Source organism: Dendrobates tinctorius, unplaced genomic scaffold, assembly GCF_039654945.1.
Source record: "Dendrobates tinctorius isolate UK_male_01 unplaced genomic scaffold, ASM3965494v1 ptg000105l, whole genome shotgun sequence".
NCBI lineage: Eukaryota > Metazoa > Chordata > Amphibia > Anura > Dendrobatidae > Dendrobates > Dendrobates tinctorius.
The window spans coordinates 13,676,698-13,703,390 of NW_027361773.1; the positions used below are offsets into that span (position 1 = coordinate 13,676,698).

At 41.4% G+C, this 26,693-nt stretch overlaps 1 protein-coding gene across 1 annotated transcript in view; it reads left to right on the forward strand.

Annotated features, from left to right (window-relative positions):
* The window catches only part of MKLN1 (muskelin 1), a 138,781-nt gene that overhangs the window by 98,522 nt on the left and 13,566 nt on the right, over positions 1-26,693 (forward strand). The window contains exons 6-8 of the mRNA XM_073589080.1: positions 4,009-4,201; positions 11,997-12,074; positions 20,329-20,394. Of these exons, the coding sequence (XP_073445181.1) occupies positions 4,009-4,201; positions 11,997-12,074; positions 20,329-20,394 (337 nt within the window). The remainder of the gene's footprint in view (positions 1-4,008; positions 4,202-11,996; positions 12,075-20,328; positions 20,395-26,693) is intronic.

The following is a 26,693-nucleotide window of genomic DNA, read 5'->3' on the forward strand; positions in this document are numbered from 1 at the left end:
CCGGCGCCTCCCTTCTTCATGCGATAACGTCCTCTTCTCCCACCCTGTAATGGCTCTGACGCAAGCGCACTGCTCTGCCCTTTTGAGGGCAGAGCAGAGTCCTGCAGTGTGCATGCGTCGGGAGAGGTCTGGCGCCTGCGCACTGCAGAATTCTGCTGTGCCATCAACAGGGCAGAGCAATGCGCCTGCACTGGAGCCATTTCAGGATGGGAGAAGAGGACATCATCGCATGAAGAAGGGAGGCGCCGAACCGAACCGCAACACCCATCGGACCGGACCGCCCACCTCGGTGAGTATAATATAACGTGTTTTTCTTGTCGTTCAGGTTACATCGGGGCTTATCTACAGCATTACAGTATGCTGTAGATAAGCCCCCGATGTCTATGCTGGCAGCTAATAGGGCAAAAAAAGGGTGATAGAGTCCCTTTAAAGTGAACCTTACAGCTGATGCAATGCTGCCTGTGGAATCGGGTACCAGCTGTATGATCTCAGCCAGGTATGCTTGACTCTGGAACATTTTAAAGACTTACTTTAAAAAAAAAATCACAGAGGAACAAGCCACACTAGAGACCAGTCTGACAGGTGGGTCCCTGTCGCAGACTGCCTAAAGTGCCGCCAATTGGTTGTCTTGATAGCAAGGGGCTTTCTGAAGGTCTATCATGTTCAGCCTCATTGGAGACCTAGCATATCAGTCATACTGTGTAACAGTTTCTCTATGGTCACATAGAGTGACATATGGTCACCACCTGGTGTGATCTTTGTGTTAAACAGTTATCTGCTGCCCCCTAATGTCCAGTGGACAATTACACGATTGACCAACGAATAACGGAGGAGGCCGTAGGCTGTCACCACTAATAGGCCTTCTATCGGGAAACTAACAGTGAGCATTTGGTATATACACCTTTGATTCCAATGCATTGAATATGTATATACCCCCCCGTACGATCACCGCTAACTACACGATAACTCCAGACTACTCGCTGCCACCACCAGTTGATTTCTACAGGCTGGAGAGTTGATAGGTAGCGTATGGCTTCGAGGTGCAGTTTACAGAACAAAAGGAACAGAACTATATAATTTCATATTTAATCCAAAGAGGCAGTGTTTATGAAAAATATACAAAAGATTTTACAAAGGTGATTCATGCATACAGTATCTCTCTACAGGAACCACGATCATAATTTGCATTATGATCACCTGAGTTACAAACCCCCCCCCCACCACCTCCCGTGAGCCGGGTTGTGGGATGTCCTCAGCCCTTCAGGATTTTATGAAAATCACAATTTATGTGGTAACTCCTCTTCGGATGTACACAGAAGTTCAAGATTGCAACCATATTTTTTTATTCAGCTTTTACGGTCACCCAGACACTAAACCTAACATGGCTACTGTCAGGAATTTGCCCATTATCGATTTGTCCTATAGGGAGGGGTTATAGTTCTGACAAAATAAACATCATCTTCCCTAGTTTGCCCTGGTGCTGATCATGTATGTCTTATCAATATCGAATTTATGTAAACTCCGATATCCTATATTTTCTTTTGCAGACATTGCGTCTAGGCTAGCTATTGTACATATAACCCTTGCAGAAAACCACAATGTCACTTGAATTCAAAATGCATTTTCTGGGGACAAAGACTTTTCTATTTATCCCTTCCACTTTTCTATTTATGTATACAAGGGTACCCTATTTTTGTCCAACTCTTTGAAAAGCGTTCTCCTGTCCATTCTAAGGGCTCCGTTACATTTAGCGATGCACCAGCGATTCCGACCACGATACGACCCGGTCAGGATCGCTGGTGCATCGCTAAATGGTCGCTAGTGAGCTGCCAAACAGGCAGATCTCACTAGCGATGCAGCAGCGGTCGTCACTTACCTGTCAGACGCGGCGATGATGGCGTCCTCCACCCGCGTCCACGCATCGCTCGTCGGCGCCTGCAGGAAGCCGCCGCCGAGAAACGGCCCAGGACGTTCTCGCGCGTTAAGCGATGGCCAGAGGGGGAGCCAGTCGGAGGTAAATATCACATTTAGCGATATCGCTAGCAATATCGGTGCTGCGTCACAAAATCTGTGACGCTTTAGCGATATTGCTAGCGATATCGCTATGTGTAACAGGCCCTTAAATATCTCAATTACTTGTTCAAACTTTAACTCTTGTCTACACACCAAATGACCTCTTCATGGTCTAAAAGGAGCTCTTGCATGTTAATTAGGCTGGTTCACTATTTGGCCCCATCCAATTTCCTACTTGTATTGGTCTAGTGTCTAAGTTTAGGAGACTGTCAGCTCCTGTTTCCTTACTGGAAATCTGTGTGATGAGAAAAAAAATGGAGGGGGATGAGTGACTTCACAAATTTTTAATATTTTCTGTGACACTGAATCACGTTCATTTTGATGCAGTCCTTTGGTGTTAAGGTATTATTGACAGCAAGCATAGTGCTGCACAATGTGGTTTTCTCATTACACAGGTCAACGAAAAAAAAATTTTTTTCTGGTGTCCAAAATATTTTAATGAATTTGGGGTATTTTTGGGGTGCTGATTCTGAATATGTCATCAGTTTTGCCAGATTGGCTCAAGTTTTTGAGATTTTTGGTATCTTATTTATAGCACTTGTTGGTAAATGCGACGCATCATCTCATTAATTTCTTTGGATTAGTACTTGAACTGAGCAGTTCTCAATATAGTTTTGTGTTAATTAGTGTTCTAAAAGTTTGTTCATAGCTTGATTTTTGCACTAACTTTATGTTGTTGTCTGTTTTCCAGTGAAAAGCATGAACTCATCATGAAGAAGTTGTCTTAACGATCCAGACTCATTCTGTTACATTTGTGGTGAATATACACTGCCAAAACATAGAAGAAACATAACACACTTCGTAAAAAAAGTGTATTTTGCCTATTTTGGGGTTATGCTTGGGGACCAAGACAAGTTTTGGGCACCACACATAGTGTGCAAAGCATGTATCGAATTATTACGAAAATGGAGCAAAGGACAAAGAAAAAGCTTCAAATTTGGTGTTCCAATGGTGTGGAGAGAGCCAAAAAATCATCATGATGACTGTTATTTCTGTGCAGTGCAAGTGCAAGGATTCAATAAGCATAAGAAACGAAAATGGGAGTAACATGGAATCTGCAAGAAGGCCTGTCCCTCATTGTGAAGATGTGCCTGTACCTGTGTTTACCATAAATAACAGTCATCATGATGATTTTTTGGCTCTCTCCACACCATTGGAACACCAAATTTGAAGCTTTTTCTTTGTCCTTTGCTCCATTTTCGTAATAATTCGATACATGCTTTGCACACTATGTGTGGTGCCCAAAACTTGTCTTGGTCCCCAAGCATAACCCCAAAATAGGCAAAATACACTTTTTTTACGAAGTCTGTTATGTTTCTTCTATGTTTTGGCAGTGTGTATTCACCACAAATGTAACAGAATGAGTCTGGATCGTTAAGACAACTTCTTCTTGATGAGTTCATGCTTTTCACTGGAAAACAGACAACAACATAAAGTTAGTGCAAAAATCAAGCTATGAACAAACTTTTAGAACACTAATTAACACAAAACTATATTGAGAACTGCTCAGTTCAAGTACTAATCCAAAGAAATTAATGAGATGATGCGTCGCATTTACCAACAAGTGCTATAAATAAGATACCAAAAATCTCAAAAACTTGAGCCAATCTGGCAAAACTGATGACATATTCAGAATCAGCACCCCAAAAATACCCTAAATTCGATGAAATATCTTTGGCACCAAAAATGCTGTTGACCAGTGTTATCAAAAAATGCAGTCAAGGCAGCTAGAAACCTAAATGGAGGTTCTGAGTGCAGATTTAGGTGAAGAATAGATGAAGCATATGTTAATGGTTTATCAGTGATTTTTGTGTAATTCTAACATTTGAGGGTTTTTTACTGCAAGCTTACAGGTCTTGTACATATATTGATTTTTTTTTTTTTGTGGCGTACGTATTATAGTAAATCTGCTCATTCTTCTCCTTGTTCCAGTAGTACCGTGAACAGGAAGCCATTCGCCTTTGTCTGAAGCACTTCCGCCAGCACAACTACACAGAAGCTTTTGAGTCTTTACAGAAGAAAACAAGAATAGCTTTAGAACACCCAATGCTAACGGAGTTGCATGATAAACTAGTACTGAAAGGAGACTTTGATGGCAGCGAGGAACTGATTGAAAAAGCTGTTAACGGTATTAACACTTTTTGTTTGTATCTTAATTGAGCTTTGTTAGGCATCTTGTTTAACTCCCTTCATGACCTTTGCCATATAGATATGTCCAAGGTCTTGTCCCTTGATGCGGACTTTGGTGTGGGCGGAGCCAGCATGCTTCCCTTCACATGACATATCATCTGATCAGTTGTCATATGTATCTACCAGCTGCGGGTGTATTCGCTATATACATCTGACATTTAACATGCGCCGAGTGGAAGTGTGTTACAAGACATGCCCATCGGCACCCCGTCACGTGAATGTGTGCGCCGATGCGTTATTATGACAGTTGGGGGGGGGGGGGGGTCTGCACCGTGCCTGTCATTGTAACTCTCTTATGAACACCGGCCATGCACCGCCCCCCACTCCTATGACTCCTATGACTGAGTACTGAATGCAGACGGGGAGAATAAAGATTTTCTTTTGGCTGTGTGCAGGTGCCAGACAGCATAGTAATGCCGTTAACCTGCAGATTAAGCGCATATCTGCAGGTTAACAGCGTTATTTCTGGTGACAGGTTCCCTTTAAGGGTGTGTGCACACGCTGCGGGTTCTGCTGCGAACCGGCAGCGGTTTTAGCTCTGCGGGTCCACAGCAGATTCTGCTGCGTTGTACAGTACCTTTATTTCCTATGGAAATAAAAAACCGCAGTGCACATGCTGCAGATTTTTCCGTGCGGATTTGCTGCGGGTTACAATCCGCAGCATGTCAATTCTTTGTGCAGATTCCACTGCGGTTTCCTACCTTCACCATTGTGAGGTGAGAAACCACAGGGCAAAACTGCAGGCTAATCCGCAGGTCTTTTGACCTGCGGATTATACAAAATCTGCAGCACCTAAAAACTACGTGGGCACATAGCCTAAGTTTTTGTGAAATATCCAAGGGTATTGTGCTATTTCTCACTTTTTGGCAGCAGAGATATTATTTTTTTTTTTTACCATGTTGCTTGGAACGTCGTCCTTAAACCATGTGCAGACGTTGAGTATTTGAGTTTACCGAAGTATTTGTAAGCCAAAGCCAGGAGTGTGTGAAAAATACAGAATAGGTGACGTTTGTATTATACTTTTTCCTGTCCTGATTTTGGCTTATAAATACTGAAGTAAAATACTCACCAAATTCTCAACATGTACACATTGTCTAAAGTAGTTTTCCTTTTAACCCCTTAGTGACCAGGCCAAATTTTTGAAATCTGAAAGTGTCACTTTGTGTGGTAATAACTCTGGAACGCTTTAACATATCCCATTGATTTGGAGAGTCTTTTTTCGTGACACATTATACTTTATAATAATGGTAAATTTACGTCTGTTTTGTGTTTTAAAAATAAAAATCAAATTTGACAAAAATGTAAAAATTTTTTAGCAATTTTCATACTTTGATTTTCTTTTTTAATTCAGATAGTCATACCACACAAAAACAATAGTAAATAACAATTCCCTCATGTCTGCTGTAACCCCTTACTGACAGAGCTAATATGGTACTTAATGACCAAGCCAATTTATACAATTCTGACCACTGTCACTTTGAGGTTAGAACCAAGGAACACTTCAACGTATCGCACTGATTCTGAGAACGTTTTTTCGTGACATATTGTACTTCATGATAGTGGTAAATTTTCTTCTATATAACTTGCGTTTTATTTACAAAAAAAAAAAAAATTGAAATTTGGTAAAAATGTTGAAAATTTTGCAGTTTTCAAGCTTTTAATTTTTGTACCCTTAAATCAGAGAGTGGTGTCACACAAAATAGTTAATTGGTTAATAAATAACATTTCCCACATGTCAACTTTACATGAGCACAATTTTGGAAACATAATTTGTTTTTGTTAGGACGTTATAAGGGTTAAAAGTTGACCTGCGGTTTCTCATTTTTTCAACAAAATGTACAAAACAATTTTTTAGGGACCACCTCACTTTTGAAGTGAGTTTGGAGGTTATCCCCTTCCCGACCAATGATGCCACATAGGCGTCATGAAAACCTGTGCCATTATAAACAGTGACACCTATGTGGCGTCATGACTTTAAAGCCCCCCTGCGGGTCGGGTGACCGGGGTCACTGAAAGGTCACCCGACCTGCAGGTAAAGGGGGCTTTGTACTTCACCACAGGGGTGTGGCTTCACCCCCACGTGACTACGATAGCTCTGATTGACTGTTTCATTTTTAACAGCCAGTCAGAGCGATAGTAATATTTCATCAATGAAAATTGATGAAATATTACAATCCAGCCATGGCCGATGCTGCAGTAGCATTGGACATGGCTGGTGACACCGATCCAACCCCCCCAACGGTTAACGGGGGAGATCTGCCGCCGCTGTCATAATCTGCTCTCCCCGCCTTCCGATTACCTCCCTTCCCAACCCTCGCTACCTACCGAATGCCGCTATCCCTCCCGGTGTCCCGCGGTCCCGGACCGTGGGCGCCGCCATATTGAAAAAAGGCGGGCGCATGCCCAGTGCGCCCGCCGGCTGCAGATTCCATTCATTCATTTTGATCACTGTGATAAACGCTCACAGTGATCAAAATAGAATGAAAAGTAAATAAACAAACCCACCCTTTATCACCCCCATAGGCAGGAACAAATAATAAAATAAAGAAATTATTTTTATTTTTCCATTATGGTTAGGGTTGGAATTGGGGTTAGGGTTGGAATTGGGGTTAGGGTTGGAATTGGGGTTAGGGTTGGAATTGGGGTTAGGGATGTGTTCTGGTTAGGGTTGGGATTAGGGTTAGGCTTGGGATTAGGGTTAGGGATGTGTTGGGGTTAGGGCTGTGGTTAGGGGTGTGTTGGGGTTAGGATTGGAGTTAGCATTGAGGGGTTTCCACTGTTTAGGCACATCAGGGGGTCTCCAAACGCGACATGGTGCAACCATTAATTCCAGCCAATTTTGCGTTCAAAAAGTCAAAGGGTGCTCCCTCCCTTCCAAGCCCCGATGTTTGCCCAGTGGTTTACCCCAACATATGGGGTATCAGCGTACTCAGGAAAAATTGCACAACAACTTTGGGGGTCTAATTTCTCTTGTTACCATTGGGAAAATCAAAAATTAAGGGCTAAAAAATTATTTTTGGGGAAAAAAATTATTTTTTTATTTTCACGTCTCTGCATTATAAACTTCTTTGAAGCACTTGGGGGTTCAAAGTGCACACCAGACATCTAGATAAGTTCCTTGGATGGTCTAATTTCCAAAATGGGGTCACTTGTGGGGGGTTTCCACAGTTTAGGTACATCAGGGGCTCTGCAAATGTAACATGACGCCCGCAGACCATTTCATCAAAGTCAGCATTTGATAATGTCACTACTTCCCTTCCGAGCCCCGACGTGTACCCAAGCAGTAGTTCCCCCCCACATATGGGGTACCAGCGTACTCGGGAGAAACTGGACAACAACTTTTGGGGTCCAATTTCTCCTGTTAGCCATGAAAAAATAAAAAATAGCGTGCTAAATATCGTTTTTGAGGAGAAAAAAATATTTTTTATTTTCACTGCTCTATGTTAGAAAATTTTGTGAAGCTCTTGGGGGTTCAAAGTGCTCACCTACACATCTAGATAAGTTCCATAAGGGGTCTAGTTTCCAAAATGATGTCACTTGTGGGGGGGTTTTCACTGTTTAGGCACACAGGGGCTATCCAAACACGACATGGTGTCCGCTAGCGATTGGAGCTAATTTTCCATTCAAAAAGTCAAATGGCACTCCTTCCCTTCCGGACCCTGCCGTGCACCCAAACAGTGGTTTATGAGCACATATGAGGTATGTGTGTACTCAGGAGAAATTACCCAACAAATTGTATGATCCATTTTATCCTGTTGCCCATGTGAAAATGAAAAAACTGAGGCTAAAAGAAAATTTTTGTGAGAAAATTTTTTTTTTTTTTTTTTTTTTTTTTTTTATATACAGATCAATTTGTGAAGCACCTGGGGGTTCAGAGTGATCATTATGCATCTAGATAAGTTCCTTGGGGGGTCTAGTTTCCAAAATGTGGTCACTTGTTGGGGAGCTCCAATGTTTAGGCACACAGAGGCTCTCCAAACGTGACATGGCAACCGCTAAATATTCCAGCATATTTTCTATTCAAAAAGTTAAATGACGCTCCTTCCCTTCTGAGCCCTGCCGTGCGCCCAAACAGTGGTTTATAACCACATATGAGGTATCGGTGTACTCAGGAGAAATTGCCCAACAAATTTTAGGATCCATTTTATCCTGTTGCCCATGTGAAAATGAAAAAATTGATGCTAAAATAAAATTTTTGTTGGAAAAATTAAAATGTCCATTTTTTCTTTCCACGTTGCTTTAGTTTCTGTGAAGCACCTGAAGGGTTAATAATCTTCTTGAATGTAGTTTTGAGTAGCTTGAGGGGTGCAGTTTTTAGAATGGTGTCACTTTTGGGTATTTTCTGCCATATAGACCCCTCAAAGTGACTTCAAATGTGAGGTGGTCCCTAAAAAAAAAATGGTTTTGTAAATTTTGTTGTAAAAATGAGAAATCACTGGTCAACTTTTAACCCCTATAACTTCCTAACAAGAAAAAATTTTGGTTCCAAAATTGTGCTGATGTAAAGTAGACACGTAGGAAATGTTATTTAGTAACTATTTTGTGTCACATAACTCTCTGGTTTAAGAGAATAAAAATTCAAAATGTGAATAATTGCGAAATTTTCGCCAAATTTCTGATTTTTTTTTTTTCACAAATAAAAGCAAAAATTATCGACCTAAATTTACAACTAAGGCCTGTTTCACACTTCAGTTTTTTGTTGTCAGTTAAAATCCGTCAAAATGGCGGAAAGCGGATACGTTGGTAACTGATGTAAACGGATGGCAGCGGACCGTTTTTTTGACGGATCCGTTGGGCGCAGAATTTTAAAAGAACCGCAGTCGAGAGAGAGAGAATTTTTACCGTCTGCCAGAAACGATTTCAGGGTTAAATTTCCGGCAGAGTTGATTCCTCCGGGCATGCGCAGTGCAAAAATGCGGATCCTTCAGCCCAAAAACGTTACATTCTCCGTCCAGGCATGTCGGTGGATCCGCAAAAAAACGGATCCGACGGATGACCATCCGTCAAGATCCGCCAGTAATGCAAGTCAATGGGAAAAAAAACGGATCCGCCAAACAAATTGGCGATCTGTTTTTTTAGGAAAACGGCGGATCTTGACTGATGGAAAAAACTGAAGTGTGAAACAGGCCTAACAATGAAGCCCAATATGTCACGAAAAAACTATCTCAGAATCGGTAGGATCTGTTGAAGCGTTCCTGAGTTATTACCTCATAAAGGGATACTGGTCAGAATTGCAAATAATGGCCTGGTCATTAAGGTCAAAATAGGCTTGGTCATGAAGGGGTTAAATATAATAATAATCTTTATATAGCGCCAACATATTCCGCAGCGCTTTACAGTTTAACAGTTTCAAAACACAACTCATAAGTAACAACGTTAACAATACAATAATCTGCTCGTGAGAACTTACAATCTACAATGAGGTGAGGGAGATAAAAAGTACAGGTGTGTATTTACAGTGGTGTATTTACAATGAAGGTCCAGCCATGGGGGATGGATGGAGATAGTGAATGTTCTACACGCCCACACGTACACATAGAATGACTTTGATTAGTGAACGTGATAGGCCGCTCTGAACAAATGTGTTTTGAGGGAGCGCCTGAAACTATGCAAATTGTGGATAGTCCTGATTTCTTGGGGTAGAGCATTCCAGAGGATAGGAGCAGCACGGGAGAAGTCTTGGAGTCGGGAGTGGGAGGTACTGATTACTGCAGAGGTTAGTAGAAATCGTTGGCAGAGCGCAGCGGTCGGTTAGGCCGATGGACAGAAATGAGGGAGGAGATGTAGGGGGGTGCTGCACTTGTGGAGAGCTTTGTGGGTGAGAACAAGTACTTTGAATTGGATCCTATAATGAATGGGCAGCCAATGTAAGGACTGGCGAAGAGCGGACGCGTCTTAGTACCGATTAGTCAGATGACCCTGGCTGCTGCATTAAGTATGGACTGGAGAGGGGATAGTCGAGTGATGGGGAGGCCAATTAATAGAGCGTTGCAGTAATCCAGGCGGGAGTGGATCAATGCTACAGTGAGGGTTTTTGTTGTTTCCATGGTGAGAAAAGGGCAGATTCTAGAGATGTTCTTTAGGTGTAAGCGCTAAGAGAGGGCAAGAGATTGTATATGGGATGTGGAGAGATTGGTGTCAAACATAACACCCAGACAGCCCACGGAGAGGGAAATGTCAGATTTAGGGAGGTTAGTAGACGGCGGGAGCAGAAGAAGTTCAGTTTTGGAGAGGTTGAGTTTCAGATAGAGAGTGGACATGATGTTGGAGACTGCGGACAGACAGTCACTGGCGTTCTGTAGTACAGCGGGGTTAAGGTCGGGGGAAGACGTATACAGTTGTGTGTCATCAGCATAAAGATGGTACTGAAAGCCAAATCTGCTGATGTTCTGTCCAATTGGGGCCATGTAGAGAAAGAAAAGAAGGGTGCCAAGGACTGAGCCCTGAGGTACCCTGACAGCGAGAGGAAGAGGAGGTGACGTGGAGCCAGAGAACAAAACACTGAAGGAGCGGTCAGAGAGATATAAATAAATATAACAGAAAATACCCAAAAGTGACACCATTCTAAAAATTGCACCCCTCAAGATACTCAAAACGACATTCTAGAAGTTTATTAACCCTTCAGGTGCTTCACGAGAACTAAGGCAATGTGGAAGGAAAAAATGAACGTTTTACTTTTTAAACAAAAAATTTAATTTGGAACCAATTTTTTTATTTTCACAAGGGAATCAGGAGAAGATGGACCACAAAATTTGTTGTGCAATTTCTCCTAAGTACACCAAAATTGGCAGGAATCAATGGTGTCGCCATGTTGCGTTTGGAGACTCCCTGATGTACCTTAACAGTGGAACCCCCCAATTCTAACTCCAACCCTAACCATAACCCTAATCCCAACCTTAACTGTGACCGTAACCACAACCCTAATCCCAATACACCCCTAACCCTAGTCACAACCCTAAGCTCAACCCTAACCCTAAGCCCAACCTGGAAATAATTTTTTTTTTATTTTTAACTAAGGGGGTGATAAAAGGGTTTTTTTTTTTTTTTTTGTTTTTTTTTAATTTTGATCACTGTCATAAACCCTATCTCAATGATCAAAATGAACCAATAGGAAAAAATTTCTATTGTTGCCGGGTGCCGGCAGATCTCGGCGGGCGCACTGCACATGCGCTCGCCATTTTCTTCACGGAAGAAGACGCCGGCAGCAGGGGGACTTCATGGGGTGATGCAGGGACACTGGAGATACTGGGGGGGGGGGAAATCATGGGACCCCAGGTCTATCTCCTCTGATTTGCGATCACATCAAAGGAGAGAGAAATTAAATGGGGAATTTTTTTTTTTTTTGCGAACGCCGTTATTCCGTGAATAACGGTAATCGCAACTCTGGGGTTGGTAAAAACCGACCCGAATCATGTTCTATGGGGACTCAGCTACCCCCAGTAGCGTCACAAAAATAGTGACGTTACAGCGATATTGCTAGCGATATCGCTTAGTGTAACGGGCCCTTTACAGTACTGGGGTCCTGGATTCAAATCCCACCAAGGATAACATCTTTAAGGAGTTTGTATGTTCTCCCCGTGTTTGCGTGGTTTCCTCCCACACTCCAAAGACATACTGATAGGGAATTTAGATTGGGACATTGCCAATAATGTCTGTAAAATGCTGCGGAATATGATGGGGCACTATATAAGCAATGAATAATAATACTTATTTTATAATTTTTTTTTCTCTAGATGGGCTGTTCAGTCAGTACATCAGTCAACAGGAATACAAACCACAATGGAACCAAATCATTCCTAAAAGCATTAAAGGTAACACAATTATAAAAGTAGTACAAATTGTAACTTGCCAGCACTCAAGGAACCTGTTCACTTGTTCTAGATGTGCTCCAAGAAATAATCTGTGACATAAAGAATGTTTTGTTATTGTTACTGCATGTGATACATGGTTGTAAAGCGACGTAAACCAATAGACGGGGGGGGAACTAGAGATCTGTCAGTTAAACAGCGATCATCTATTGAGCTTTCCCATAATCAGGGCTGTGGAGTCGGTAAGCCAAACCTGCAACTCCGACTCCTCAATTTCCCTTCCACCGACGGAGACTCCGACTACAACATATATTGCTTACATTTAAGTGAAAAATTTATTGTAGTACAATGTGAACATCAGACATTTAATCATTTTTATGTTACAATAATCAAGACATTTGGATAGAACATAATATATATTTGTTGGATTACAACTTTAGAACACAAACTGAAATAAATTGTAAATATGTAATACACTATGTAATATCGAAAAAATATATATATATATATATATATATGTGTATATATACACTGTGTGTGTGTGTGTGTATATATATATATATATATATATATATATATATATATATATATATATATATATATATATATATATAAAATCACTATGTAATAAACTATGTAAGTGGCAAAAAAACAGTTTTCAACAAAAACATACTAAACATTTGTGCAGTCTATGAATTTGTCCTAAGAAATAGAATTGCCTCCATCAGATCCTCCTTCATAGATGACCTAAAATTTGACCTAATAATTTTAAGGCTAGAGAACAACCTCTCTACACTAACTTGGGTTGGAGGCAAAGCCGTAACCATAACAATTTCCGGGTATAAAGGAATTGCCTCATGCACAGTCAGTATTGATGAATTTTTCTTTGAGAGCAAGTGAAACATTTTGCTGAAATATTGTCAATCTGCTTGCTATAGGAGACGGAGTGAAGTCTTTTTCCTTGCAGCAACGCTTTGCCTGCTCCATATCATCCAAATACTTGTCAAAGTCAAACTCCTCATCTGATGAGGATGAAGATATGGCAGCAGTAGCACTGTCAGGACCCAAGTCCTCTTGCGCCTGGCAGTCCTCCTGTATGCCACTCATCCTAACTGCTACCTCAGTCAGAGCTTCTTTTCCTTTAGTAAGCTGTTGATCATCAAGCAATATACGATGACTTGGGTCCACATAAACAGCTGCCAGAAAATTTTTTTATTTTCCAATAGCTGTGTCTCTCTCCATTTCATTGAAGCAGAAATGCCATCTGCGATTAAATCTCTTTGGGACAGTCAAAATAGCAAGTTCTTCCACTCCCTTCTGAAAATGCCAGGAGTTAAATCCTCAGCTTGTAATTTTTTAGTTATGGTAAATAGGCGATTAGGCAATTCCTTCAATTCAGCCACCTGTGGCCATTGACCTTCATTTAGGGTTACCTGAGGGTTCGCCATATCTATAAGAAACAGTTTTAGCCAGGATCAAAACTAGGGGGGGGGGGGGGCAGAACCTCATACTGTTCTGCAGAATCTCATACTGCACACCTCAGCTGCTGCAGAACCTTATACTGCACACCCCTACAGTTGAAAATAAAGCCTGCACCTTAAGATGTGGTGAATGCAGTCTATTTATCTATCAATTGATGTTGATGTGTTACTGAAGACGAGCAGTGCCTGTCCTGGGCATCCTTTTGGGCAGCTATGAGGTGTACCTGACTGGTGCTAAAAAAAAAAAATCGAGTGTTAGTCTGTGTGCTACCCGGCTTTCATTCTTTTTGGTACAGATAAGATATGGACAGACAGATATTGATAAATGGATAGAGCAGATTTCTAATCTGCTTTTGCTATTGAAAACATTATCTTTTTAAAAAGCTGATCTGCTTTTGCAGCTGAAAAACGTATCCTCAAAAAACGCAGCAAAACCGCCGTGTAGCCTTAGATCAGGAATAGAACAGCCATTTATAGGACATTTCATAACTTTCCCAAATTCCTATGAATAAATATTCAGCACATTCTGCATTGAACTACTGTACCCAATTTATTATATATTTTAGGAGTCGGACCACTTTATACCGACTCCACCAAAATTAGCTCCGACTCCACGACTCCGATTCCACAGCCCTGCCCATAATCTGCTTGATATGCAGGAATTATCCTTATGCTATATAACAAGTGATGGATCCGATTCAGTCTTGCTTGGACTCTGGTTACAGACCGAACGATGCAGGAAGGTTTATTTTACAGCAAGTTGCCGGCCATCCAAAGACAAAATCCCAAATCTTTTCACGTGCTTGTGACTCCTTCCAGGAAATTGTGTGAAAGACTGTCATTGAACAAAAAAGCAACACAGAGATTTTTGATTGTAAATTTTGCAATGCATTAGATTTAGTGGTTCCAGTGCCTTTTAAAGAGAACTCCTTTTGTGGATTTTATTTTTTTTTTTTTTTTCTTTAACATTTAATATGCCCTTTGTGGGGAAAAAATAATGGTGTTTATTGATTATTTTTTTATGAATAGAAATCTTTAGGCTAAAAATAAAAAAGTATACAAAATGAAGCATAGCGAGAAAGCAAAAGTAGTTGTTTTATTTTATGTAAAATACATAAGATTTAGGTGCACATAAACTAATAAAGAACCCCCCAACCCCTTATATTAATATTTTAATTACTGAAGGTTTTTATTACATTTTCTTTAACTAAAAAAGCTTTGACTCTTAAGAATTGTATTGTTTAACCTGAGTAAAAATGTATTAGAAGTTACACTATCACCAAATATCTAATATATAAAGCTCAGTGTGTGTGTGTGTGTGTGTGTGTGTGTGTGTGTGTGTGTGTGTGTGTGTGTGTGTGTGTGTGTGTGTCCGGGATTGGCATCCGCACCGTCGCAGCTACAGCCACAAAATTTGGCACAGTCACACGTCTGGACCCCGAGAGCGTCATAGGCTATGTTGTGAGGCAAAATTTTAACCCTGCGCGTTCCAATTCACCAAACAATTTTGCCCTTATCTACATAATGGGGGAAAAAGTGAAAGGAAAAGTGTTGGAGGTAAATTGACAGCTGCCAGATGTGAACAAGGGGGACAGAACGAATGAGAGCGATGGCGCCAAAGAGTATATACCGTACAGTTGCTAAGGTGGGGCCCTGACATAGGTTACTCACCACACACGAGGATATGAACACACACACAAAATGCGCCACACACTACCACGTGCTTCAACACATATACCACCCTCAGCACACATTTCACCACACATACACCAACCTCGCCACATAAAAGTTGAAATACAAAAGTCGCCACTCAAAACTCGCCACGCTGTCCCAGAGCTGATTAACCCCTTAACCCCCAAGGGTGGTTTGCACGTTCATGACCGGGACAATTATTATAATTCTGACCACTGTCCCTTTATGAGGTAATAACTCTGGAACGCTTCCATGGATCCTGGTGATTCTGACATTGTTTTCTCGTGACATATTGTACTTCATGTTAGTGGTAAAATTTCATTCATATAACGTGTGTTTATTTGTGAAAAAAACGGAAATTTAGCGAAAATTTTGAAAATGTCGCATTTTTCCAACTTTGAATTTTTATGCTCTTAAATCACAGAGATACGGCACACAAAACTTGATAAGTAACATTTCCCACATGTTTACTTTATATCAGCACAATTTGGAACTCAAATTTTTTTTTCTTAGGAAGTTATAAGGGTTAAAATTTGACCAGCGATTTCTCATTTTTGCAACACCATTTTGTTTTTACGGACCACATCACATTTGAAGCCACTTTGAGGGGTCTATATGATAGAAAATACCCAAAAGTGACCCCATTCTAGAAACTGCACCCCATGGCAGAGCTCGGAAGGGAAGCAGCGCTATTTGACGTTTTTGGCTGGAATTGAGATCGGACACCATGTCGCGTTTGGAAAGCCCCTGATGTACCAAAGCAGTGAAACCCCCACAAATTACTCCATTTTGGACCCCCCAGTGCTTCACAGAAGTTTATAACGACCGGCGTGAAAATAAAAAAATCGTATTTTTTCAACAAACATGATCTTTTAGTCCCCATTTTTTTATTTTCCCAAGGGTACCAGGAGAAATTGGACCCCAAAAGTTGTTGTCCAATTTGTCCTGAGTACGCGGATACCCCAAATGTGGGAGAAAACTACTGTTTGGGCACACGTCGGGGCTCGGAAGGGAAGTAGTGATGTTTTGGAATCCAGACTTTGATGGAATGTTCTGTGGGTGTCGTGTGTTTGGAGAGCCTCTGATGTACCTAAACTATTGAAACTCCCCACAAGTGACCCCCATTTTGGAAGCTAGACCCCCCACGGAACTTATCTAGATGTGTGGTGAGCACTTTGAACCCCCAAGTGCTTCACAGAAGTTTATAACGCCCGGGAGTGAAAATAAAAATATCATTTTTTCCACAAAAATGGTATTTTTGCCCCCAATTTTTTATTTTCCTAAGGGTAACAGGAGAAATTGGACCCCAGAAGTTGTTTTGCAATTTGTCCTGAGTAGGCTGATACCCTATATGTGGGGGTAAAACACTGTTTTGGCGCATGGCAGAGCTTGGAAGGGAAGGAGCACCATTTGACTTTTTCAACTCAGAATTGGCTGGAATTGAGATCAGACGCCATGTTGCATTTGGAGAGCACCTGATGTGCCCAAACAGTGGAAACCCCCTAATTCTAACTCCAACCCTAATCCCAACACACCCCTAGCCCTAACCCTAGCCTTAACCCTAGCCCTAATGGGAAAATGGAAATAAATACATTTTTTTTTATTTTATTATTTTTTCCCTAACTAAGGGGGTGATAACTGGGGGTTTGATTTACTATTTATGGCGGTTTTTATATTTGGCAGCTGTCACACGCTGAAAGACGCTTTTCATTGTAAAAATAGTTTTTGCATCACCACATATTGAGAGCTATAATTTTTCCATATTTTGACCCACAGAGTCATGTGAGGTCTTTTGTTTTGCGGGACAAGTTGATGCTTTTATTGGTATCATGTTCGGGCACGTGACATCTTTTGATCGCTTTTCATTCCGATTTTTGGGACGCAGAATGAACAAAAACCAGCGTTTCGTGAATTTCTTTTGGGGGGGTGCGTTTACACTGTTCCGCGTGGGGTAAAATTGATAAAGCGGTTTTATTCTTCGGGTCAGTACAGTTATAGCGATACCTCATTTAGGTTGTTTTTTTATGTTTTGGCGCTTTTATGCAATGAAAACAATTTTATATAAAAAATAATTATTTTTGCATCGCTTTATTCTGCAAGCTATAACTTAATTTTTCACTGACGCTGTATGGCAGCTCATTTTTTGCGGGACAAGATGACGTTTTCAGCGGTACCATGCATACCATGCACTTTTTGTTCGGCGGCATGACAAATCATTATTTTTTGCTTCGTTTTTTATTTTTATTTTTTAAGGGGTTCGCTAAAGGGGTTAACTAATGGGACAGTTTTATAGGGCGGGTCGTTACGGATGCGGCGATACCAAATGTGTACTTTTTTTTTTTTTTCCCCAAAAAAATGAATTTATTAGAGAAAAAAAAAAAAAAATATATATATATATATATATATAATTATTTATTATATATTATTATTATTATATATATATATTTTTTTTAAATTATTGTCCTGTGACAGATCGCTGATTTGTCACATCACAGATCACTGTGACAGATCAGCGATTTGTCACAGGCACTGCACAAGTCTTCCTCCTTGCCTGCGCTTTGCAGGCATGAGGAAGCCAGCTCCCTGCAGGCCCCCGAAGGTCCCCGTCGCCATCTTGAATTCGGGGACCTGCAGAGATGGAGCCCCCCGCAGTAGCGCTGCACATTGCGCTGCTGTGGGGGGCTCAGGGAAGCACGGAGGGAGCCCCCTCCCTGCCGATGCTTCCCTTTAACCCCCGGTACACCGCGATCGTGTTTGATCGCGGTGTGCAAGGAGCAACGTGTCGGGGGCGGACCGTGACCGCCCCTGACACATTGTGCCGGGTGTCAGCTATGATAATCAGCTGACACCCGGCCGCGATCAGCGGCGCTCACCACGTGGGCGCCTCTGATCGCTGTGACGTACTATCCCGTCCCTGGGAAATAAGTCCCAGGGCACATGGATGGGATAGTACGTCACATGACAGAAAGGGGTTAAAAGATGAAAAATAAGCTGTGATTGGTTGCTATCAGCAACAGTTTTTTTTTGTAGACAGTTGTTGTAACTGAGGCCTATTATTCTTATCATTTCTATGGTGTTATCGTCTATTAGATACACGGCTCAGCAGTCAGTATCACACAGGATAGGATTAGATACACAGCTCAGCAGTCAGTATCACACAGGATAGGATTAGATACACAGCTCAGCAGTCAGCATCACACAAGATAGGATTAGATACACAGCTCAGCAGTCAGTAACACACATGATAGGATTAGATACACAGCTCAGCAGTCAGTATCACACAGGATAGGATTAGATACACAGCTCAGCAGTCAGTAACACACGATAGGATTAGATACACAGCTCAGCAGTCAGTATCACACAGGATAGGATTAGATACACAGCTCAGCAGTCAGTAACACACATGATAGGATTAGATACACAGCTCAGCAGTCAGTAACACACATGATAGGATTAGATACACAGCTCAGCAGTCAGTATCACACAGGATAGGATTAGATACACAGCTCAGCAGTCAGTATCACACAGGATAGGATTAGATACACAGCTCAGCAGTCAGTAACACACATGATAGCATTAGGTACACAGCTCAGCATTCAGTAACACACATGATAGCATTAGGTACACGGCTCAGCAGTCATTATCACACAGGATAGGATTAGATACACTGCTCAGCAGTCATTATCACACAGGAGAGGATTAGATACACGGGTCAGCAGTCAATATTACACAGGATAGGAATAGATACATAGCGCAGCACACAGTATCACACAGGATAGGATTAGATACACAGCTCAGCAGTCAGTATCACACAGGATAGGATTAGATACACAGCTCAGCAGTCAGTATCACACAGGATAGGATTAGATACACTGCTCAGCAGTCAGTATCACACAGGATAGGATTAGATACACAGCTCAGCAGTCAGTATCACACAGGATAGGATTAGATACACTGCTCAGCAGTCAGTATCACACAGGATAGGATTAGATACACTGCTCAGCAGTCAGTATCACACAGGATAGGATTAGATACACTGCTCAGCAGTCAGTATCACACAGGATAGGATTAGATACACTGCTCAGCAGTCAGTATCACACAGGATAGGATTAGATACACAGCTCAGCAGTCAGTATCACACAGGATAGGATTAGATACACAGCTCAGCAGAAAGTATCACACAGGATAGGATTAGATACACAGCTCAGCAGAAAGTATCACACAGGAGAGGATACTTGAGTAATCGTTTTGTTAATTTGTGTTGCAAATCTGTAGTGTTGAATATATGATGTGAAATGGTTTTATGTGCAATATAATCATTATAATTTGCTATAACTAACCACAGTTGGTTACTATGCCCAGGCAACGCCGGGCTCTTCAGCTAGTTTAATATAAATATAAAAAATCCCTGTCACTACTTTCTCACATGTCCTTTAAGAATCTTTTAGAAACCTATAGTAATAACTGCTGCTCTTCCACATAAAATCCTGATGATGGGGGATAACGCACCTAGATGGGGGCTTTAGCCCTTACATGAAGGACTGGGAGACAGACAATCTGCACTATATAAGGTGGACAACAACTGATTAGAAACATTATTGCTTAATGATGCACAATGATATACAGTCTCCTAGTCATTCATATAAGGACTAAAGCCCTTAAATGATTTTGTGGTAGGGCAGTAGTTATTACTTAGTGTGTTCTGTCTGACAGGCAACACACAGAGCCTGCCTATCTACCAGCAGCCACCTTCACATACCCTGTATCTACCCTGAGTGGCAGTAAATTTTTAGTTCTTGTATCTGTAGAAACCTGCCAGCATGCATGTGTGAACATTTTATAGCTTGTCTTATAAGTAATTTTTATGTAACTATCAGCTTAAATCACTAAAGGATTGTATAGACTGGCAGCATTGTAAATCATGCCAGATACCAGATTAATTTATAATAATTCTAAATTACTGACCTCATTTGGATGGCTTTTTTTAAAATACTCCTTAGGAAACATTGATGGTCTACTTAAAATGCACTTGGTGCTTTTTTTCTTTTTTTTTTTTTAATTCTAAACTTTGTCACCTCCTTTAGGAGATGGCGAGGACAGTCGTCCGGGAATGAGAGGAGGACATCAGATGGTCATTGATGTTCAATCTGGTAAGTAACTTTTTGTTTTTTTTTTAAACTTTTATTTTGATTGGTGTTATGGATGGGGTTAGGGTGGTTTCACATTAGCGCTTTTTAAGCGCACGCACAGCCGGGGGTAGCTCCGCCCCCGAGCCGGCTCTCTGCCCGGCGTGCCCGCCCCTTGCTTGTAGCGCCGCCTCCTAGCGCACAGCGGCGCCTGCGATCGGCGCACCCTATCTTTAGCATAGGGTGCGCAGATCGTGCGCAGGCCGTGGGCTAGTTGCGCTTTGGCCTGCGCTGCGCACTTTTGACGGTGCGCCGTGCGCGCCAAAATCAAACTTTTCGGCCGTGCGTGCGCTTAAAAAGCGCTAATGTGAAACCACCCTTACATTTGTTTTAAGTGAGTCAACTCATGCTAGTAATTTTATTTGTAGTTTAGAATATTTTTAAAAATTTTAGACTTAACTGGTTCAAGCATTGGAAATAATTGTAGGAGTCTGCAGAGAGTGTCTAGCGTATTATTCAGAATAAAAAGCACATAGTCTTGAGACTAGCCGTCTACTTAAAACTTCACAAACTAATTTCTGTGCTGGTTGGTTGTTATCTACCTTCATGGGAAGCAAATATTTAGTAGCAAGATTTTTTTTCTTTTTATCTGCCTAACCATTTAATTTAATCTTTCCATTATATATGGTGTTTATTTGTTTTTGTGTGCGCTCTGAATGAAATATTCTAGTTTCAAATCTTTATTCATTACATAGTGGAATGCGTTAAGAACAATAAAAAATAAAAATGATCAATGTAAATCAGAATTAATATCCCATGGAGGTCTGGATTTGGAATGATACTCAAAATCAATGTGGAAAATCAAATTACAAGCTGATCCAACTTCAGTGGAAATGCCTCAAGACAAGGAAATTATGCTCAGTAGTGTGTGTGGCCTCCAAGTGCCTGTATGACCTACAGTGCCTGAGCATGGTCATGATGAGGTGGCGGATATTTTCCTGAGGGATCTCCTTCCACATCTGGATTAAAACATCAGTCAACTTCCGGATAGTCTGTGATGCAATTTGGTGATGGAGCGAGACATGATTTCCCAGATGTGCTAGATTGGATTCAAGTCTGGGGAACGGGCAGACCAGTTCATAGCATCAATGCCTTCATCATGCAGGAACTGCTGACACACTACAGTGACATGAGGCCTAGCATTGTCTTGCATCAGAAGGAACCCAGGGCCCACTGCACCTGCATATATTCTCAATAGATATGAGGTTCTCATCCGGTACCGAATGGCAGTCCATGTACCTCTTGCTAGCACATGTAGGGCTGTACATGGCCCTCTAACAAAAAAAAAAAAGTTCCACACCATTACTGACTTGCTGCTAAAGCGATCATACTGGAGGATGTTGCAGGCAGACAGAAAATTCTCCACGGTGTCTCAAGACTGTCATGTCTGTCACATGTGTGAATCTGCTCTCATTCGTGAAGAGCACAGAGCACGAATGTCGAATCTACTCTTCTTTGTGTTCTCTGTCAAATGCCAGTCCTGCACGGTTTTGGGCTGTAAGCGCAACACCTACTTGTGGACATCCAGCTCTCATACCACCCTCATGGAGTCGGTTTCTGACAGTTTGAGCAGACACGTGGATGTGAATGGCCTGCTGGAGGTCATTTGCAGGGCTCTAGTACTGGTCCTCTTGTTCCTCCTTGCACAAAGGAGAAGGTAGCAGTCCTTCCGCTAGGTTGTTGCCCTCCTACGGTCCCCTCCACGTCTCCTGATGTACTGGCCTGTCTCCTGGTATCTGCTCCATGCTCTGGACACTGTGCTGACAGTTACCTTTCTTGCCACAGCTCACATTGAGGTGCCATCCTGAAGGAGCTCAATACCTGAGCAACTTGAGATGTATATATCCAAGAAGGTCTAAATAGATAAATTTTTGCACATGGGGACAAAGACAGCAAAACGTTTTGTTTCTAAAACAATTTCCTTTTAAACAATTTGAGTAAACTAAATTTGTGTTGTAAAAAGGCAAAAAGAGCACACCTGCCTAGCAAACACCATTGGTTATACGATGCAGTGATCAAACTGTGAGCCCACACCGCAGTCAACAATGTAGAAACGAAAATCTTAGCATAATTTAAAAACAAAATTTTGAGTCTCAACTTATTTTGCATTTGTTATCTGCGTGGACAGACACTTATCAATTACATGTGAAAATGACCTTAATGCAGTCACGACTCTGCAGTAACAGTTAGATCATGCCCCATAATCACATTGCAATTGCAGGCTTCTCGAGGATTAAGAGCAGTTTTTATTTTTGCTCTGCCTAATGGAAATACAATAGGGCTTGTCCAAATGGGATAACACCTTTTTTAAATGGATTTATTTCCCCTTGAGGCATATTATAATTGGTATTTTATTGATGAGTAAGTTTATGGAGTTCTGACCTTTTTAGATTTGAGTGTATTTACTTTAAAGTTCACTTTCTATATAGTCATAAGTCAGTTTTATGTCATCTTGGCTTTGATAACTATTATTTTGTTCCTGCTGTGTAATATAATTTTCTGTGAAAAGGATCGGCACCTTATTCCCTTTTGCATGTTTTCTGGAAAATATGGCTTTTTTTGCCCACTCTTGTAGAATTGTATAACAAAACCCTTGGCATAGCTACTGCTGGTGTTTTGGCTCTCAGCCCATCGGAAGCGCATTCTGTTCCAAATTTCCCATTTGAATGAAGCTGTTGTGATGGTCAGAGTGTTTGAGCTGTGAGAATTATGTACACAATGGGGCTTTTTCACTGTGAAGAGAACTTGTAGCATATTGAGCCCATCGGAAAGTATAATTAGTTATTGAGCCTCAGTAACCATGTAAGTGCAGAACGCCTCTATTTCCTTCTGTCACTATTTGATTGCATGATCATGCACTGACTTTCACTCAGTCATTCACCTGCTATTTAGTCATCTCATTCTTCAGTTGGAAGGCTAAATCACTTCTCCATATGTTTGGAAGAGAGTCAATAAGAACAATACTTCCATGTAGAAAGCAATCTAGTCATAAAAATTGACTGCTTTATTGGGTACTTTTCCCTATGCTGTACTGACGTAGTTTCATTAGCAATCTGTCACTGGGAGGCCTTTTGATTCCTTTCATCCAGCATCATTGCTTTAGAGGCAGTCAGGAAAATTTGTCACCAAATTTTTGCTTCCCACTTGAAAGCAGCATGATGTTGGGGCAGAACCACTGATTCCAGTGATGTATCACTTATTGAGCTACTGGTTGCAGTTTTGATACAATCACAGTTTAAAATCTTGCAAATCTGCCATTTCTCTGCTGATCTCTGTTTAACCCTGCCCATACTAGTTATTGGTAGCTTTCTGTGTGTACTGTGCTTAGGCAGAAAGCGGTCAATTGGTCATTAGAGCTGGGTTATACACAGCTCATGAATATGGAGGACTACATGACAGCAGGTTTGCTAGTCCCATAGTGGTAATCTCCTGATAAAACAATGATTTTTTTTTTCCAAAGGAAAAAAGGAAGCAGCTCTCTGACATCACTGGAATCTGGATCTTTAACGCTACGCTATGTTGCTCTCCGATTAGGTGGCAAAAACCTGCTGACATTCCATTTACGGTCTCGACCGTGGTGTGATTGCAGGGTGCCGATGGATTGCCATGATAGCTGGGAATCTGCTGAAGATCCTTGTGCCTGTCAAGACTGTAATCCTGTGAAAGACCAGCCTGTAGCTGGCTTTCATAAGAAACCATGATTTTCACTATACATAGCAGTTCTACAGCCCTTCTGTGAATAATAGATGTGATCGAATGATCACAAGTTAAAGTAAATAAAAATATTAAAGTTCAAATCACCCCCTTACTCTATTCCCCCATTCAAACTAAGATCTAAAAAAAAATTTGTTATAGTGGTGTTCATAAAACAGCGTAATGAGAGAATAAAATCAGAATTGTGGGGTTTTTTTTTCTTTTTTTTTTTTTTCAGCTGCCGTATTAAGAAAAAAAAAAATATAAGGGGCAACACAACATTGTATCAACCTCAAAATGACGTCACTAAAAACATCTGCTCTGTGCTTAAAAAAAAAAAAAAAAAAAAAAGCCCTCACATCTCCATACCACGAAAATGGACACCGTTAAGGGTCTCGGTATCTTTGCGTTTTTGCGGCGGAAATGGGACAAAAATACTATGGAATCCTCATGCAAGCTAATTTAATGACAATCCTGAAGTGTTGTGCACATAATCAGTAATTTTCCTTAAATATTTGCAGTTTTTTTCTTCTCCAGCATGTCAATTCTCTTTGCGCTTCTGCAGCGTTTTTCACCCATTGACTTCAATTGAGTCAGTCAAATCCACAGCAAAAACGCAGGTATAAAAATGTTTGTGGATGTGCTGAGTTTTTGTTTTGCATTTGCATTTTATCAGCCTTCTATGATTCTCACGCTGTCATCTGTGTGACAGCGTGGGATACACTAGCGTGATAGTTCTAATCGACAGTAACGCTATTGCCGGTAAGACAGACAGTCAGTGCACTGTGGAGTTAGGCTGTCAGATGTCAGCATGACCCCTCAGCTGTGTCTGCGACCCGCAGTAATGCTACTGCAGACTGTCGGTCAGAGCGCTGCGATATCATGCTGTCATATGTCAGCGAAACCCCTCATCTGTTACTGTAACCCGCAGTGGTGACCTGTGGTAAAAAGCTGACTTCAGGTCAGCAGGAGTGGACTGATGAGACTATTGCTCTGTCTGCTGTCACTCATATCATGTCTCATATGCCGGCATCTGTGCTCAGTTTAAGAGGAAAAAAAAAAAGTAAAAATTACATACATATTCACACAAAAATAAAAACCCAGTATACTCACCTAACACCAAATCCCAGATGCCTTCGTCTCCTAAAAATAATGTAAAATAATAAACCGACACATACTCACCTGTCCGCTGTGAGACACTCAGGATTACGCTGTGGGACACTCAGGATCTAGCGTGTAGAACAGTCACATCGGGAGATGTGACTGCTCTATCTGGCCTCTAGCAATTCACTGACAGGAGGTAATCGCTCCCGCAGTGTATCACTGAGCTGCCGTGATAGTTCACTGGAGTTCATCAGCTCTGGTGCTCTGTTTCAGCACCGCTGCGTGAGAATTTTTTCACGCAACAGTGGTGCCGTAAGGGAGATCACCGGAGCTGATTAACTCCGGTGAACTCTCACGGGAGTGATACATTGTGGGAGCGATTACCTCCTGTCAGTGTATTGTTGGCGGCCGGATAGAGCAGTCACATCACTGACTCTCAGTGATCAGGATCGACGTGTGACATTATGGATTATATTCTTGGCGGACAGGTGAGGAATATTATGGTTTATTTTATTTTTGTTGCAGGAGACATTGGCTTTGGTGGTTTAATTAAGTTTCATTAAAGGAGTCGGTGTCATTAATTTAAATAAAGGACTTTATTCTGGGTGTTTGTTTTTATACAATATCACTATGGGGTTGCTAATGGATAGGTGTCTTATAGATGCCTCTTCATTACTAACCTGTGGGCTTGATGTCACCCGATAATACAAAGGTGACATCAGCTCTACAAATATGAACCCCCACTTTTCACCTGTACAGGGCAAGTAGGAAGAGCAAAGCTAAGTGCCAGATTTAGCGCATCTTATAGATGCGCCTTTTCTGGGGCAGTTGAGAGCTCATGTTTTTAGTCTGGGAGGGGCCACTATCCATGGCCCATTCCTAGGCTATTAATATCAGCCCACAGCTGTCTGCCTAACATTTGCTGGTTAGATTTTATAGGGGGACCCTACCCTATGTCAATTTTTTTTCCGGGGTCCCCCTGTAAACTAGCCAGTAAAGGCTAAGTAAACAGCTGTGAGCTGGTATTAATAGCTTGGGAACCTTTATGGCTATTGGCTCCTTCTAGAATATTAACATCAGCCCTCAGCTGTCCCTCTGCTGGTTATTAAAATTACACGGGAACCCACACAATTTATTTTTTCTTTAAAATTAACAGTTGCTGTCTGGTTACAGCCTATGTATGTTTGTTCTGTTAACACTCCTACATAGGCTAGTGACAATGTGTGTGTGTTTGTGTTTACTTATTGGCTTAGTAATGAGGGTGTTGGGCTGACACCTTTTAATTATTAAGCCTAGGTGTCAATTACAGCTGCTGACACCAAGCCCTATTCCCATTACCGTGATGCCACACTCACACTGCATCAGCATGAAAAAGGTGATACTCCACTTGCGCACATAGCCTAATTGTACAGACATGGAGAAACATATTGTCAGGTCACTTTTATTGTAAAATGAACGCTGTAAAT